Below are 13,550 nucleotides of genomic sequence, written 5' to 3'. Positions count from 1 at the left end.
CCCCCCCCCCCCCCCCCCCCCCGCGCAGGCAATGAAGGAGAAAAGAGTAGAAGTGAAGTGCCTGGGCGAAGACTTCGAGCATAAAAGAATTGCCTCGTAGGTAATTAGGTTAGGTCAGACCTTCAGACCTGGCAGGACAGAGAGGTATCAGCAGAACCAGCTCTTAGCAAGTACCCAGGCAGAAGGAGATGGCAGTCAGAGAAGGAGAAAAAGCAGAAAGAGTGTGGGACTCCCCGTCTCTGTCCATCTAGCTTCTGTGTCCATCTCCCTTTCCCCTCCTCGCCTGCCTGCGGAAGAGTCCCAGCCAAGGCAAAGCGGCAGCCAAGACCCCAGTCAGACTCCTACACAATCCAGATCTCAAACTTGAGAGCAATCACCTTCCTTAACAACTGAAAAAGAATGGGCTGGAAACTACAAAAGAATTGCAAATTAGGATCAGAGCTAAGGAGCTGCCCAAATTAGGTAGGTATTAAACAAAAAGAGGTGGAAAAGAGGCGGGAGACGTACTTCCAGAGGGATCTTGTCAACACAGTGGCATATCCCACCCTGATTTCCCAGGCCCCCAACTCCTAACCCATTTTAAGAAAAGGAAAATTCACCGAAACAAAACAAAACAAAAAGTTATCCATGAAAGATACTTTATAGTCCGTCTAGTCTGACCCCCTCCGTGTAACGAGTGGGAAAACTAAGCCCAGAAAAATGATGTGGTCCCCACAGAGAGTAAGCAACAAAGCCAGGGCCAAGCCTCCTAACCTTTTTCTTGTGCTTTTTCCATCCTGTGGCTTTCTTTCTCCTTCTTTAGTCACCAGTCCTGCTGTTTAACCTCAACCTCATCCTCGCGGCAGTTTAGTCCCATGTCTGCCTTACCCTTCCTCTACCCGGATAAAAACCAGATATGTCTGCTCCATCCATAGGCTCAAAAGACCACGATTTTTCTCTCCCTGTCCCCTTGCCCCAGCCCCCCTTTTCCAGGCTGCTTCTTTTTGCCTTCCAAACTGCCCCTGCCCCTTGGAGACCCTGCCTCTTCACTCCCCTAGCCCCACAATTCCTCCCAACAAGCTTTGAGTTTGATAGAGACCAAAAGTGATGCTTTGGCAGCAGTGACGGATGGCTGTGATGTGCCTCCTACGGGAATGCTATTTCAAGGGGCGGCCTCACAATCCTCTCCTTCCAAAGTGACAAGAGAAAAGCCTGCTGCTCCGTCTCTCCAGAGCTGCAAACTCAGCTCAAGTTAACTTCTGACTTCCTCAACCGCAACCTGGCCTGTGCTCCCGCTTCCTACTCAGGTGGGAGGGAGAGTACTTGACAACTCCCTGAGGTGTGGGGGCTGAGGGGGGTTCGTCATCCTCTCTTTTGATGACAGGTACTTAGGAGGGGCAGGAGGCCCTGGGGGGGGGGACTGGAAGAACACCCTCCCCCAACCTCGTGAGTGCATTTCAGCCATGTGCCAGCTTCTTCTCTGTCAAACTTTGTTGGAGAAGAACTGAGAGGCACAAGGACCTACAGGAGGGAAGTCTCAGCCCTAGCGAGGACCTCCTTCCCTCCCAGGCCCCAGGGCTCAAATCGAAGCCATTCTAGTCCTCCCAGGTAAAGGGCCACCAGGTAAGATCCCCTCGGGCGGGCCCCAGCCCCACCTGCCCACTGAACTGAACACCCTCATGGGGCAGCAGTGTCTGTACTGCCCGAAGGAAAGGGAGCCCTTCTGCAAGCGTCTCACCCCAGGCCTGGCGGGAGGGATAATTCCATCTCGTTGCCGCAAACAAGTTAATGGAGATTTTAATGAAAACACTACACTAATGAGAATGCTGAGGCTAGAACCTACTCTCTGCCTGCAAGACAAAACAACTGCAGCCAGAATTCCTCCCTGATAGTCATTCCTCACTTTCTTTTAAGGCCTGAATAAAACAAGCCGGGGGATCTGAGAGCCCTTCATCACTGACTGTGTCCCCCACTGTCAGGGGTCAGAGACCCTCCTGGTCAAGGAAGCATACTGCCGAAAGTGCTGATGGGTCCTGTCACCGCATCTGTCCCCTCACCTCTAGACATTCACCATTTGTTTCAGGTGTAATGAAGTGGGAGGGCGAGGTTCTTGTCTCACAGAATCGAACAATGAATCTCGCCCGACGGAGGAGAGTGAGTAAAGTGATAGAGTTCTATTGAGTGAGGATACAGAAAAAGCTCTCAGGAGAGGGGTCCTGACAGGGTTGCCACTGAGGGCTTTTAGGGTTGGTCTTTAATTGAAGGCTCACCAGGGAACTTAAATCCTTTTAACATCTCTACTGATAGCACCACTGAGTAAGGACTAGTGATAACGCCTTCAGTGGCTGACTTCCTTTTTAGGGTCTGGTAATTCTGTGTTGGTCACAGTAGCTGTTATAACAAGACCCCACCTCTGACACCTAGGACAGGGTGGTCTGGTTTGTTCCCTTATCTCTGGCTTCTTTACACCTCCACATTTTGGGGATTTTTGTAAGCCTGATCCCTATCTCTCCCTACCTAGCCCCACCTGTCCCTTACTCAGGAAGGCCACCATGCCCTCACCTTCTCCCATTTGCTCGTTCTAGAGTGTCTGGATTCCAACGACCGCGTCTTCCCAGATGAAGAGGCAGTCTGGTCAGGTAGAAATGTCTAGGGTTGACACCAGACTTGGGTGCCAGTTCTAGATGTGCTGCTGAGCATGGGACCTTCACTAAATCACTGAACCTCTCTGAACCTGTTTACTGGCCTAAAACAGGGAAGCCTTCCCTGGCTACCTTGCCGAATTGTCATAAAGGATGCGAGAGCACTTTGAAAAAGTACACGTAATAGAGAAATATGTAATTACATGTTTGTAAAAAGATATTATGTCCAATGACAACATTTTAGAAAAGGAGAACAGATTTCTATTGCCAAGGGTTAGGGAAGTGGAAGGGGAACGGGATGTGTTTGTAAAAAAAAGCAACATGAGGGATCCTTATCGGTCTTGACCATGGTGGTGGCCCATGCACAAACCTACACCTGAAAAAGCTGTACGGGGGCACCTGGGTGGCTCAGTCGGTTAAGCGTCTGCCTTCGGCTCAGGTCATGCTCTCAGGATCCTGGGATGGAGTCCCATAATCGAGCCCCGCAATCAAGCCCCTCATCAGGCTCCCTGCTCAACAGGGAGTCTCTTCTCCCTCTCCCCCTGCCCCTCCGTCCAGTCTACTCATGCTCTCTCTCTCTCACTCATTCTCTCTCAAATAAATAAAATCTTTAAAGAGAGAGAGAGAGAGAAAGCTGTATAGAACTAGACACACACAGAGGAATGAGTATAAGTAAAACTGGGAAAATCTAGATTAGATCCTGAATTGTACCGAAGTCGATATCCTGGTCATGATAGTATACTATAGTTATGCAAGATGTTAACTATGGGAGAAACTGGTAAGGGTATATAAGATCTCTCTGTGTGCTTTTCTTTTTTTTTTTTTTAGTTGAAGTATGGTTGACACACAATGTCTCTGTGTTATTTCTTACAAGTGCATGTGGATTAACTATCTCAATAAAAAAAAAAATTTTTTAAGCAAGCTTTATGCCCAACGTAGGGCTTGAACTCACGACCTTGAGCTCAAGAGTCCCATGCTCTACTGACTGAGCCAGCCAGGCACCCCTCTCTCAATAAAAATTTTAATTAAAAAAAGTATCATGTCTACCCTCTATTTCCCTGCAGCAACTTACCTTGCTGTCCTCTGTCAGGCTCCTCTCAAGCAGCTCTACGTGTGCATGGAAAAGAGGTCTCTATCTCCCCAAGAACAAGACCCCAGCAGAGATGAGGGTCCAGGAGTAGTTGTTCAGATGCTTCTGAGCCTTCTCTTCCTCATCAACTTTGCCCTCTGACCCCGAATCCCTCCTTTAGAACATGACGTCCTTTTCATACAAGGAAGGGCAACCAGCCCATGCAGGAAGCTGGGTACTCTACTGCTTCTGCCCTGAAGAGCACACCATCGTTGCCAAGAAAAACTCGTGTATCGATTCTGAGTACAAAACCTAAAAAGTATTGACTAAGCCATGGTTGATAAAGATCAACCATACATACAAAGTTCAAAACAGCTACCAAACAGCTTTTCATGGACCCTGGACGGTTTTGCTGAAAACCGACAATTGCTTCCTTTTTATCATGGAAATGTGGACATGACCCTAATTAATCAACTAGTTAATGATATTTGCCCACTTGAGCCACTCTCGACCCTCGACACATGATCTGTGCTCCAGTCCTCCCTGGCCATGGGTGCGCAGAAGTGACGGATGGGGCCACTGTTGCCTGCCACGGAGTTAACTAAATCTAGGTTAGTGCTATCTTGAACGCCCCAGGCATTGTGACACTTGAAATTCTAATTAGTACAGAAAAGGGCTAAGTTGAAACAGCTTGTTCTCCCTCAAGTATACCCACCCTCAGGGCCCTATAATCTAACGAGGTCTATGAAATCTAAGATCTAGAAGAGAAATCCCTGCCTGGAGCAACAGCGGTACCCGGGATGGCAAGGGGGTTTGGGTTACATCAGTGGCTCCAGATAGAAGGGAGAGTACCCCAAATGATCTGGGAGGGAGACCCACATGACTCTGACCCAATTAGTTGTCATGTGACCTAGAATTAGCTAGACTGACCCTGGGCTCTGGGTTGTAGTGATGTCAAAGAAAAAGCAGGAGGAGTTTCAGCTAAACAGACGGGAGAACTGGCTCCCCGCAAGGTGTGGTGCAGCAGGTGAGGGGGGCTGGGGCCAGTGAAAAATCTCCCAAGAGCACGCCCTCATCGCCCATGTCGGCAGGAGAGCTGGGGGCAGAGGGAGAGACCCTTGACTCCTGAGAGAGCCCCACAATGGGAAAAGGGGGTTCCTTTGCTACTGCTTTGCAGTAGGAGAGAGCTGAATGTTTGCCGAACACATTTGGAAAAGGAAGAGAGGAGATAATCGTCCTAATGAATGTGCCGGAGACAATAGCAGCTCCAGTGGGAGGATTATAAGCTCATTATGGTTTAATATGATGATTGATCGCCTCTGCCCGCCAGCATTATCCTAGAATAGTGATGAAGGGCGAGAGACCCATGCCAGTCAGAGTTCAAGCACTAGCCACCACGAGAGAGAAAACGTACTTGCATGTCACTCGTGCTTTTCATTGTAAAAATTCACACACATGGTCCCAGTTTCCACACTTTTCCCATAAACTGTCCTCCACCCCCACCCCCACCCACAGCCAGCCTGCCCCATTTCTCTGTATTTCTCAGCCCTGGACTGTTCCTCCGTATGTCTGTTCATCAGCTCTGGCTCCTGAGCCCATCCCTTGAGGAACCGGCTACAGCTTGCTTCATGGGTTTAGGTGGGTCCAAAGGGCCCTCAGTGGGTACTGGCTGCCACTCGGTTCAGGTGGAAGGCCCGGGATACATCCCGGTAGGCATTTCGAAGCAGGACGTAAGGGAAACAGGACTCCAACATGTCCAGGGTCAGGAAGGAGGACTCCTCCACCACCTGGAAGAGAACAGGTCAAGAGATGAGAACCTCGAGCGGGGTATACCTCTGTGATACCCTGCTCCTTCATTCAGTTCCCTGGGCACCCTGAGGCCCTGAGAGTTACGAGTGAACACGTTTCAAATCATACCCCCCTTCTTTCCACACTTGGTTTAGCTTTAAGAAAGCCATGTGGTCTCTTTGGCTTCATTTTAATGGCCCCTGGGCCCCTTATCAGGGTTATATGAAGGACTCAGAAGCAGAAGGCAGGAAAGAATCACTTCTCTGGTGGCAGAAAGACTCCCATTCTCTCCCATTCTGGATGCCAACCAAATGTGGGCGGGCAGTGCAGAAGCAGGATAAAAGTGCTAAAGACAAAGCTTTACAGAGAAGGAAACAATCACCACGGCAGGCCAAGAAAGAAGGGCCTGGAATCCACATGGGTCCTCCTGTGCCGGGTCTCAGTATCCTCCCTCCCTCAGTACGGTGCTCGGGGAGCAGTAAGGATGCTGCATAAAGGAGCAGGCATGATTAATTAGTTTAATTAGAAGCCTGTGTGCTGTGGTAATCCCAGCAGCCCCCACAGCCAAGCAGAAAGAGAGCTCAAGATGCCTGGATACTACTGCGGGTGGCAGTGGAGGGCAGGAGACAGGGGGGCATACTAGCAAAGAGCCCCACAAGCTCACGTTGGGCTGGAGGGTCCCCACCCTGAGGGAGGAACAGGGTGTGTTTCCTTCAGTGCCCTCCTCATCCATGCGGTTGTGGGACTAAAAAACACACTGGCGAGAATTGTCCCATCCCCTCAGGCAGTTCACACAGACGGGCCCTCCCCAATACGGCTGGTGTTTCAAATCCTGAAGATTCACTCTAGAAAGAGAATTTACCATATCGACTCTAACATGGTTCTCTCTCCGAAGTCCTTTCAAGTTTTAAAATGAGGGAGATTCTGCTCTCCTGAAACACGGGCGTACTATACACACGACGGCCTCAGAGGAACGGACACCGCAGGCTGAAGGAAAAGAAGTCTAGCGGTAGCCCGGATCTTGGGCTGGATAACAGAAGGGATTTCTTGCTAGGCAAGACTTTCAAACCTTACGCCAGGAGAGAGATAAGCTCTCTTTCCTAGGATATGACCCTCAGGTGCAGGGAAATCAGTGATGGCTTCAAGAAGGATCCACTGGCCCCAGACTTCCTATCGTTCGCTCCATTAAGCACAGAAAATCACAAGACCCTAACTGGAGGAAATTCATGGCAGTGGAAACAGCCCTGGAGCGAAGGCACAGAAACTTGGGTTCTCGTCCCAAATCTGCCCATATATTTTGGGGGAGACTTTAGATGTCGTCTTTCCCTCCCTCTCCTCAGTTCCTTCACCTATAAATTGTAAGGACGGGACTAACAGCCAGGATCTGGTCTGATGCTGACATCTAGAATTCCATGATTCTCTGAGAGAATCCTCCCGCAGTGAGAAACCCATGCCAGGAAGCAGCTGGCAGTCCTGGCGTGGGCACTGCCCAGGCTTGACAGCCAAGACGGACAGACCCCAGGCAGAGAAGCGCCTGGCCAGGGGTTGGGGCTACATGAGTAGCCTCTTAACTCAGAATTCAGTTCCTTCCCCTGCGTGTCTGTGGGGAAACATTTGCATTTAAATTGCTCTGCAGCGGCTAGTCCCTGGGTCTCTTCCTCTAACAAAAAGCGCCTGGTCCCAGCTCTGCCCCAGCTGCTCTGTGGCCTCACGGTGATGCCACCAGGGACGGCAGACGCCCTCCCACACTTGAGGCAGGAGGACAGCAGCAAAGCAGAAGGAGGCAGGGCTGAGGGGCCACGCAGAGTCACCGCCAACCTTCCAGAGGTGAAAGCTGCCCAAGGAAATGAAGGAGCACGACTAAACCATCCAGAAACTAGAATGAGCAGCAGAGAGAGGGGACGAGCATTCGTCGAGCATCTATTACGTTCTAGGTACTTTCACACATATTTTCTTATGACTCCTAACCACTCTGTCACAAGGATTACTGCCCACTTTCACGGATAAAGAATTGGAGTCTCAGAAAGGTTAATTAACTTGCCCAAGGTCGTGCTGCTCCAAAGATCGTGCCCTATCTAGCACACTCCTGGCATCTGCCCTCATCTGCCTCCTCTGCCCTCTCACCCCTCACCGCACACCCCCACCACACCCACCCGCACGTCCATTCTCTTCTTGTCTCCGTCACAATCCTTAGTCAGCCCAATCGAGCCCCCTCTCCAGCGGTGTCTAGCTGAGACAGATCCCACTCAACGCCTGTGTACTTACAGGAGTCCCAGAGGGAGTCCCAGGCATGCCTGCGCCTAACATCTGTGGGCCTGGCCGAGAGTGCAGATGGAAGCCTACATAGCATGTGACTAAATAAATCAAACTAGTTTGTTCTATCTTTTCGACCTTCACAATCTCCCTTTATAATTTCAGGTTTGAATTCAGAATTCTTAGTCTCCTCCGAGTTCTGCGCTAGAACAGGGTGGAGCGGACCAGGCCAGCTGGTGGGATTTTGTAGACACACACGGAATTCCTCTCTGCACATCTCAGCTCCAGCCACAGACCCCTCGGCACTAGAGGTGTAAGCACCAGCAGCGCAGGCCGCCTCGGTAGGAGGGATGTGGGGAAGAGGCCCTGCACAAGCTCTGCGTATGCCCTACAAGTGGGCTGGGGCCACTCAGCAGAGACACCTGAGGTCCCAGGAATCTTTAGTGTGGACTTCCGAGTGGAGCACCCGCTCCAGATGGGCACATCCTCTCCCCACCGGCCAGAGGAGGGCCTCTGAAACACAGGGGCCCGGGGCGGGAGTCCCTCCTGACCATATCTCAGCGCGGCACTAACCTGGAGAATCAGACTTTTAGAGCGCAAGAGTGAGTAAGCGTGTTGAAGAGGAAAACAGGGTCATGAGGAAAAGATTTTTTTTCAGTTAACTGAGTCAGAGTTCCCAGAACTTTCTGCCAAAGTAGCGAAAAGCCCACAGCTTGGAAAGAAAGATAGCAGGAGCTGCCTGATTCATAGCCCACCTGGCTCTCTGTCTTAAACTCTTCAGCGAAAATTCCTGCCCTCCTCTGAGCCCCCGTCTCCCCTCTCCCTGTTCAGCTCTGTGTTATCCCCACCCTCTCCACAGTACTTCTTAAGGACAAGACATGGAGCAGTAGGAAGTGGTCAAGCAAAATCAAACACGAACTGGACAGGCAGTCATGGATGAGGGACACAGCTGTCCCACCAGGTCAGACTTGAGAACATTGCAGGTAAAAAGACCCAGTCAGCCAGGGGCCAAGGCCCTGTACTGTGGAGAAGGCACTGAAGACTCTACCTTGGGATTAATGACAAGTCTGGAATGGTAACCAGAAGGTGAGGCCTAGACCCAGAGGAGGGTCAGGCAAAAATTCAGTTCTGAGTTCATGCTTTTGAGTGATGACAATGGCAGGGACCCAGAGACCCTCAAGAAGGGCCCCTGGGGCCTTTGCGCTCTCTGTTCCCAGACCAACTTAAACCAGATACATACCAAGCGCATGAGCAGAGAAATGGATTCCCGATTTCTGGTTTTAAGCTTGTCAGTCTCCTGGCCCAGCTGCAAGAGGCTGACGGAGGCCACCTGTAGGAGAAGAATTTGTAAGAAAGCAGATTTTTATGGAGGTCAAAGTAGGACAGCCTCAGGCTACAGGAAGTTAAGAAAAGATCAAGGAGGAGAGTTAAGAAGTGCTGGGATGTTCCCGGAGACTCTAGGTGGAAAAGTAGCAAATCCCTCAGGCTTCAGAGACACAGCTTGCCCGTAAAGCAGGCAGTACAAACAGTAGGTTGCCAGGGGTGCTGGGGGACAGGTTGCAAGGGCTGAGGACAGAACCTAGAACAAAGGCGGGAGATTCATCTGTTTTCCTAGGCAGCCTTCAGACAGCACTGTCACCAGGCTGTTTACAGCTGACTCCCCACAGGACTAGAGGCAGGGCTGGGCCTCTGATTCAGACGCAGTGTTCTTCCTATTCTCCTCCTGTCAACTCCCAAGTGGCTGTCCTCTTCATTCACCTCCAGGCCCCCACCAGATCAAAGAGGGAAGAAGAGACACAATTAACTGTATCACAGGCCCAGGTTACGCTCATTTTGCAAACAAACAGGGCAAACGGGAAAAGGGGGAGGGGGTCCCTTCTCACCCCATCTTAGAGATCTGCTCTGAAAATTCCTCATATCTAGGATGCTCAGAACACATTCGGATTGGCTGGCTGGCCCCGTTTAACTGGAGACCCTCTAACTCAGCTTCCAGGACAATGGTATGATTCCCGAGAGAATATGATCGACTGTGTTTGCTCCCAAAAGGAGACAAATGAGGCCGTAGTTCTTAAGTCAGGCCCATGCCTTGCAAAGGAATAAGCTCCCCATTGCTGAGAATGCTCAAGCCGGCAGTGGGTAATGGACCATGTATCAAAAGCCTACGGACGGAATTCCTCCATGGAGGACTAGAATGGAAAACTCCAGGGCCTCTTTCAGCAATGGAAAGAGATTACTTACTCTGTGTTTTTCCAGAGGCAAAACTAAGATCAATGGTGATAGCTACCGGGAGTCAAACTTGGGCTAAAAATATTTTTTGAAACAATTTTTTCTCAAATAAATTGGACGTAACCTATTGTTGAATCGGCCGCCTGGTTAAAAAGCTCCAGTCCCGGCAACGGAGACCAGCGGTTCTCCAAGCGAAAGCCCAGGATGAACACCATCTTCATCACCTGGGAACTTGGAGATGCATATTTTCCAGCCCCACCTCAACTCTACTGACTCAGAAATTCTCCAGGTGATTCTGATTTATGCTAAAGTTTGAGAATATGAAAAAAGTTCGATTTTTTTTTGCCAAGATTAGAGTTGGAAGGGGCCTTATAGGTTCTAAAACTGGGCGTCTCCAGCTTGATTCTGCAGCAGATCTCCTGGAGACTTTATTAAAAACAGAGGCCTGGGGCCCCTGGGTGGCTCAATCGGTGAAACACCTGACTCTTGATCTCAGCTCAGGTCTCGATGTCGGGGTCATGAGTTTGGGGAATGAGTTTATTAATAAAAATAAATAATACTTTATTTTTATTTAAAAATCAATCGATCGATTTTTTAAAAAACAGAGGCCTGGACTCACCCCAGGATATTCTAATTCAGTACATCAGGCGTAAGGATCAGAAATCCGTATTTCAACAAGCTCCCTGGAATATTCTAAGGCACCCCAAGCTAGTGAATCATAGATCCAGTTTAACCTCCCTGTTTAATAAATGGGCAAAATGAGGCCCCAAAATTTTGGCTCTTCAGAGGTTACACAACTTCTTAGTGGCAGATCCCGACCTAGAACTCAGATTCGCGGACTCAGTCCAACGCCCTTTCCAAGTAGTCCAGCAGAGGCCGAAACACCAGCTCTTAGGGAACTTAGAAGAAACTCCTGCCTTTCAAAGAGTGGCCACTCACTCACTGAAGGATTAGGCGGGAGGTTAGACTCCAAGACCCACTCAGTAACAGCTGTCTATGGATTTAAGCCACACCAATTCCCGCCAGACTCTGCAATCTTCCATTTCATCCCAAAGACCGTAGAATGTGCCATGCCGTCTAGCCTAGGGCTACTCACCACCAGAAACTCCTTGAGGTGAGTTTCAATGTTCTTGTTGTAGAGCGTGAAGAGGGCAGCAGACACCTGGATGATGGCTTTGGTCAAGCAGTGAATATTGTTGTTGTAACCTAGGTTGTGATTGATAGAGCGGGAGAGAAACGGAAGGAAATACAGTGAGCACCCCAGGCTGACCCCAGCTGGTCGTCTCTCAGTGTTTCAGGCTCGGCCACCCCTGTTTGACACCAAAAGGACTAGGAGGCATGTGGGGAATGATACTCCTAAGAAATATGAGGAGATATTTAGGATATTAGGAGAAAGACATTCCTTAAAAATTCCACTGGAATTGAATTCTACAGATAGTCCATTCTCAAGTGTTTTTTGAAACAGAACTTTACACCTGAGTCAGAAGTCTGGGTTCTCCAGGTAAATGTCTCCGTCTCATCTCCCTACCCTAGGAGACTGACCTAAATAGCATCGGTCCCTCACGCTACTCAAAGTAGTCCTTACTTACCGTCCTTCTCAATACTATAGAAGGAAGAGGGGTCAGTGGCAAGGAGTGGGAGGGAAACCGCAAGAAAGATCAAGAGCAGGCAGGCCACCTTATATTCTTCCTCAGGGGATGAGGCATCTGGTGAGACGGAAAAAAGAAAAGAGGAGGAGAACGGTCAGCAAACAGGACTTATCTTCTACGGAGGCCCTACCTCACAGAATCACTGTGAGGATCACATATGGAAACACTTCCTAAAGCACTGAGGTAAGTCATTATTGCTGAAGGGGACAGGACTAGCCTGCACTTATCACGAGGGGCCCAGTCCTGGAGGCCTCCTCTGTGACTGGAGCAGAGCTCTTAGCGAAGGGCTCTGCTGACGTGCTGTCCGAGGACACGATCAGCTGCCTGATGGGGTGGAAAGGCAGGAAGGAGAGGAAAGGGTCTCACCAAACCAAGAGAGAAGAAGGGCCAGTCTCGCAGTTTTGAAAGGGCTTAATACCAGCCCCTTGGTTTCATCCCATTCTGAGTGTGTGTAAGAAATGGGAAATGTCAGAGGCAATGGAAGACCGGGGAAGAAGTGAATAGTGTCAAGGTGCTTCTGTGGGCGGGGAGAGCACCGCATCACTCTGGGGAGCTTAGAGCCATACCACACAACCCAGCACGAAATCTTACGTGACTGCGGCTCTCTCTCTCATTGCTTCATTTGCACTAACCTGATTCCCCTACTAGACTGTAAGTTCCTTCGAGTCCTTGCTGAGCATTAAAGAGACCCTCACTTAGTATTTTTTAGCAGATGGACAGGTCAACTGGTTGGAACCTGGCTAAGAGTCTAAATTGCCTCTCTCAAGTATTTTCTGGGGGTTAGGGACCACACTGAACGTCTTTCTTTAGCTCCCAGCTTAGGTCCTCGGAATTCACAATCCCAAATAAAGGCTTCTTTGACATGGACATTTTCCCACCTGAAAATATGATCGGAGCCCTCCCTTGCCCACTTTCCCCAATTTTACCGGCTTTCAGATTGGCAATGGCAGCCACCAGGGCTGGGTCAATGTCACAGCCCACTCCTGCAGCAGAGGCCAGCTCAAAGATACTCAGGGTCACCTAGTAGAGAAGAAAACAACATCTTGGACAGGATTCCCAGGAGAGAAGTGTTTGGCAGAAGCTACAGGTAGTTGGGATTCCTGGATCACAGTTCTTAAACTTCCGATGTACTCTCACCTTGTCTAGGTATTCCTTTCACGGCTCTCCCTAACCTACGGGGGGGAAGCACAAATGCTTTTGTTCGGTATTTAGACACTCCATAGTACAATTGACTTTCTCAATCTTTTTTCCCCACGTGCTTCCTACAGTCAGTGCAGTCAGGGTCATTGATTCAGCGTCTCCAAACTCCAAACCTCGCTTCCTGACTTCCATACCTTGGTGCGTGGGTTTCCCTCTCCTACAGCGTTCTTTCCTGCTCTCTACTTATAGCTAAGTGACACCCGTGCCTTGAGCCTTGGCTCAAATCTCATATTGTCTCTGAAGCCCTCCTTGAATATCTCAGCCCAAACCCTTCTCTCCCTCCTTAAAGGGGCACCACTGACTTAGCATGGATCACACACCGGCCTGGGATGAGCAGTTATCTTTTCAGAGAGGAGGTGAGACCTACGGCTTGTCTCGCCACCTAGAAAATAATCCTTTAAAACCTCATGGCCTCTGAAGAGAGACAAAGGCCTTGGAGTGAGAAGATCTGGGCTCAAATCCCAGGACCACCACTGTCTAAATGTTACTTCACCTCTTTGAGCCTCAGTTTTCTCATCTGTAAAACGGGGATAATAATACCTTATTATTTTGTGGAGTTGTTGTGGAGATTAAATTAGACCACATGTGTAAAACACCTACGCTCCACACTGAGAGTCACTAAAAGACCAATAAACGTTCTTCCTTTCCTTCTCTTCCTTTATCTCAAAGCCAGGAACTTTTCACTTCCATTTCTCCTCTTTGGTTTTTGGTTTTTTGTTTGTTTGTTTGTTTGTTTGTTTGTTT

The 13,550-nt window shown here is 49.6% G+C and overlaps 1 protein-coding gene across 1 annotated transcript in view; it reads right to left on the bottom strand.

The window, feature by feature from the left end:
• Window positions 1-5,104: 5,104 nt before the first annotated feature.
• Window positions 5,105-13,550, bottom strand: part of NCKAP1L (NCK associated protein 1 like) — a 38,321-nt gene continuing 29,875 nt past the window's right edge. Inside the window, exons 27-31 of the mRNA XM_008704692.2 lie at window positions 12,533-12,626; window positions 11,547-11,663; window positions 11,054-11,163; window positions 8,972-9,061; window positions 5,105-5,477 (exon numbers count right to left, since the gene is read on the bottom strand). Coding sequence (XP_008702914.1) covers window positions 5,346-5,477; window positions 8,972-9,061; window positions 11,054-11,163; window positions 11,547-11,663; window positions 12,533-12,626 — 543 coding nt within the window. The 3' untranslated portion in view covers window positions 5,105-5,345. The remainder of the gene's footprint in view (window positions 5,478-8,971; window positions 9,062-11,053; window positions 11,164-11,546; window positions 11,664-12,532; window positions 12,627-13,550) is intronic.

Source organism: Ursus maritimus, unplaced genomic scaffold, assembly GCF_017311325.1.
Source record: "Ursus maritimus isolate PB19 unplaced genomic scaffold, ASM1731132v1 scaffold_26, whole genome shotgun sequence".
Taxonomy (NCBI): Eukaryota; Metazoa; Chordata; class Mammalia; order Carnivora; family Ursidae; genus Ursus; species Ursus maritimus.
Note: the sequence above shows the minus strand (reverse complement) of the source record. Positions and strands in the feature narration are given on the sequence as shown.